Source organism: Octopus bimaculoides, chromosome 11 (assembly GCF_001194135.2).
Source record: "Octopus bimaculoides isolate UCB-OBI-ISO-001 chromosome 11, ASM119413v2, whole genome shotgun sequence".
Classification (NCBI taxonomy): domain Eukaryota; kingdom Metazoa; phylum Mollusca; class Cephalopoda; order Octopoda; family Octopodidae; genus Octopus; species Octopus bimaculoides.
In genome coordinates, this window is record NC_068991.1 from 22,358,077 (window position 1) to 22,359,742 (window position 1,666).

General features: G+C 33.0%; 1 protein-coding gene across 3 annotated transcripts in view; it reads left to right on the forward strand.

Annotated features, from left to right (window-relative positions):
* Positions 1-1,666, forward strand: part of LOC106879400 (intraflagellar transport protein 43 homolog) — a 50,980-nt gene that overhangs the window by 15,258 nt on the left and 34,056 nt on the right. For 2 of the 3 annotated variants that reach the window (XM_014928941.2, XM_014928943.2), the window contains exon 5: positions 1,427-1,447. The exons of the other annotated variant lie outside the window; for it this stretch is intronic. In XM_014928941.2, the coding sequence (XP_014784427.1) occupies positions 1,427-1,447 (21 nt within the window). The remainder of the gene's footprint in view (positions 1-1,426; positions 1,448-1,666) is intronic. 3 annotated transcript variants of the gene reach the window in all.

Here is a 1,666-nt window from a genome sequence, read left to right on the forward strand (position 1 = left end):
AGTGATTCTCCCCACCACCACCACATGACAACTGGTGGTGGTGCATTTACATCCCCATAACTTAGCAGTTCAGCAAAAGAAACTGATAGAAACCAGGCTTAAAAATATATGTAAGCACTGAGGTAGATTCATTCAACTAGAATTTTTCAAGCAGTGCCCCAGCTTGGCCACAATCTAATGACTGAAACAAGTAAAAGATAAAAGATTTTATTGAATTAAAGCATTGTGGAGAGACTCCTTTTTCATGAGGTCATTGATGACAGTAGAAGTGATTTAGCCAAGGAGATAAGGTACTGGATTCCAAACTTAGAGTTTGTAAGTTCAAATCACTCCAAACATCTTATTGTGTTCTTAGGTAGAACATGTTATTATATGTGCTTCAATCCACCTAACTGTCAAGAAGTACTCGATCGTCATATTTCTGTTGAAATACTCTGCTTTTACTCCAATTAACTTTTAAAATGATGAAGAATTCAGTAAAGTAAATTAATCGTTATTAAGTTGGTGTAAAGAATATCAATTAGCATGGGATTTTGTTGGAAGGTTTTAATTTAGATCATGTTAAAAGTGGAAGTTTATATTATAGAAACAGAGATGGGCTAAGTCAGATTGGTATCAAATAGAGTTAATGTTGTGGAAGTCAAGTTAAGCACCAGCTGTCAAGGACTTAAGTGGAGATACATTGTTGGGTTGTATACATAATAAACCTATAAAATTCTGGGAAGTTTCTCAGAAAGATTCATGCCAAAATGTGCAAATAGTAATGAAATACAGTTTGGAAACATTAATTCACACAACAACAAAAAATTAGAGTTCAAGGAAAATGATGGCATTCTGCATCAACAAAAATTATCTTGTGAAGTTCGTGGACTTGCATAAGTTTGTATGCATGGTCCAACCCATGCCAGAATGAAGCAAATGAAACATAGACGTTAACACTTTAGCATTTAATCCAGCCATATCTGGTGCTAATATTCTGTCTGATTTATGTTAAAACTGACCAGATCCAACCTCTTACACCTACCCTATAATGTCATTCTAAAAACATACAAACACACCATTGAAATTTCGAAGCTACAAAATAACGCAAGACCAATTCAAAACAATGTGAATAAATAAGCAAGACATTTGACAAAGAAATCTGAATGCTAAAGCATTAGATGATGGTGGTGAATGTGGCAGTGGCGGTGGTGAATGCTGAGGATTCTAACATTCTTAAAATGACCCTTTTGTTTGAGAGAAAAAAAGACTTTTCAACTGAAAAATCTACCCACAACTTACAAGCATATTCAAACTTATAATTCCCATATAAATGCATAGTCTATGTCTGTAACTACATCTGTATACAGGTGTGTGTACATGAGGGAAAGAGAGAAATCGTAATATTTTTCTTTGTATTTTCTCTTGATGTTGTTTTTATTTTCAGTGAGTCAGTCCTCAGTACATGGTAAACTTCTTTAATCTTTACTTTCTCTTTGGAGATACTCCATTTTTTGTTTATTTATTTATTCTTTGTTGTTGAATTATTATTTTGTCCATTAACATGATGTACTGTTCATTTCAACTTGTGTGTGTGTATGTGTGCGTGTGTGTGTGAATGATATGTGTGTGCATGTATGATATATATATATATATATATATACATACATATATATATATATATATA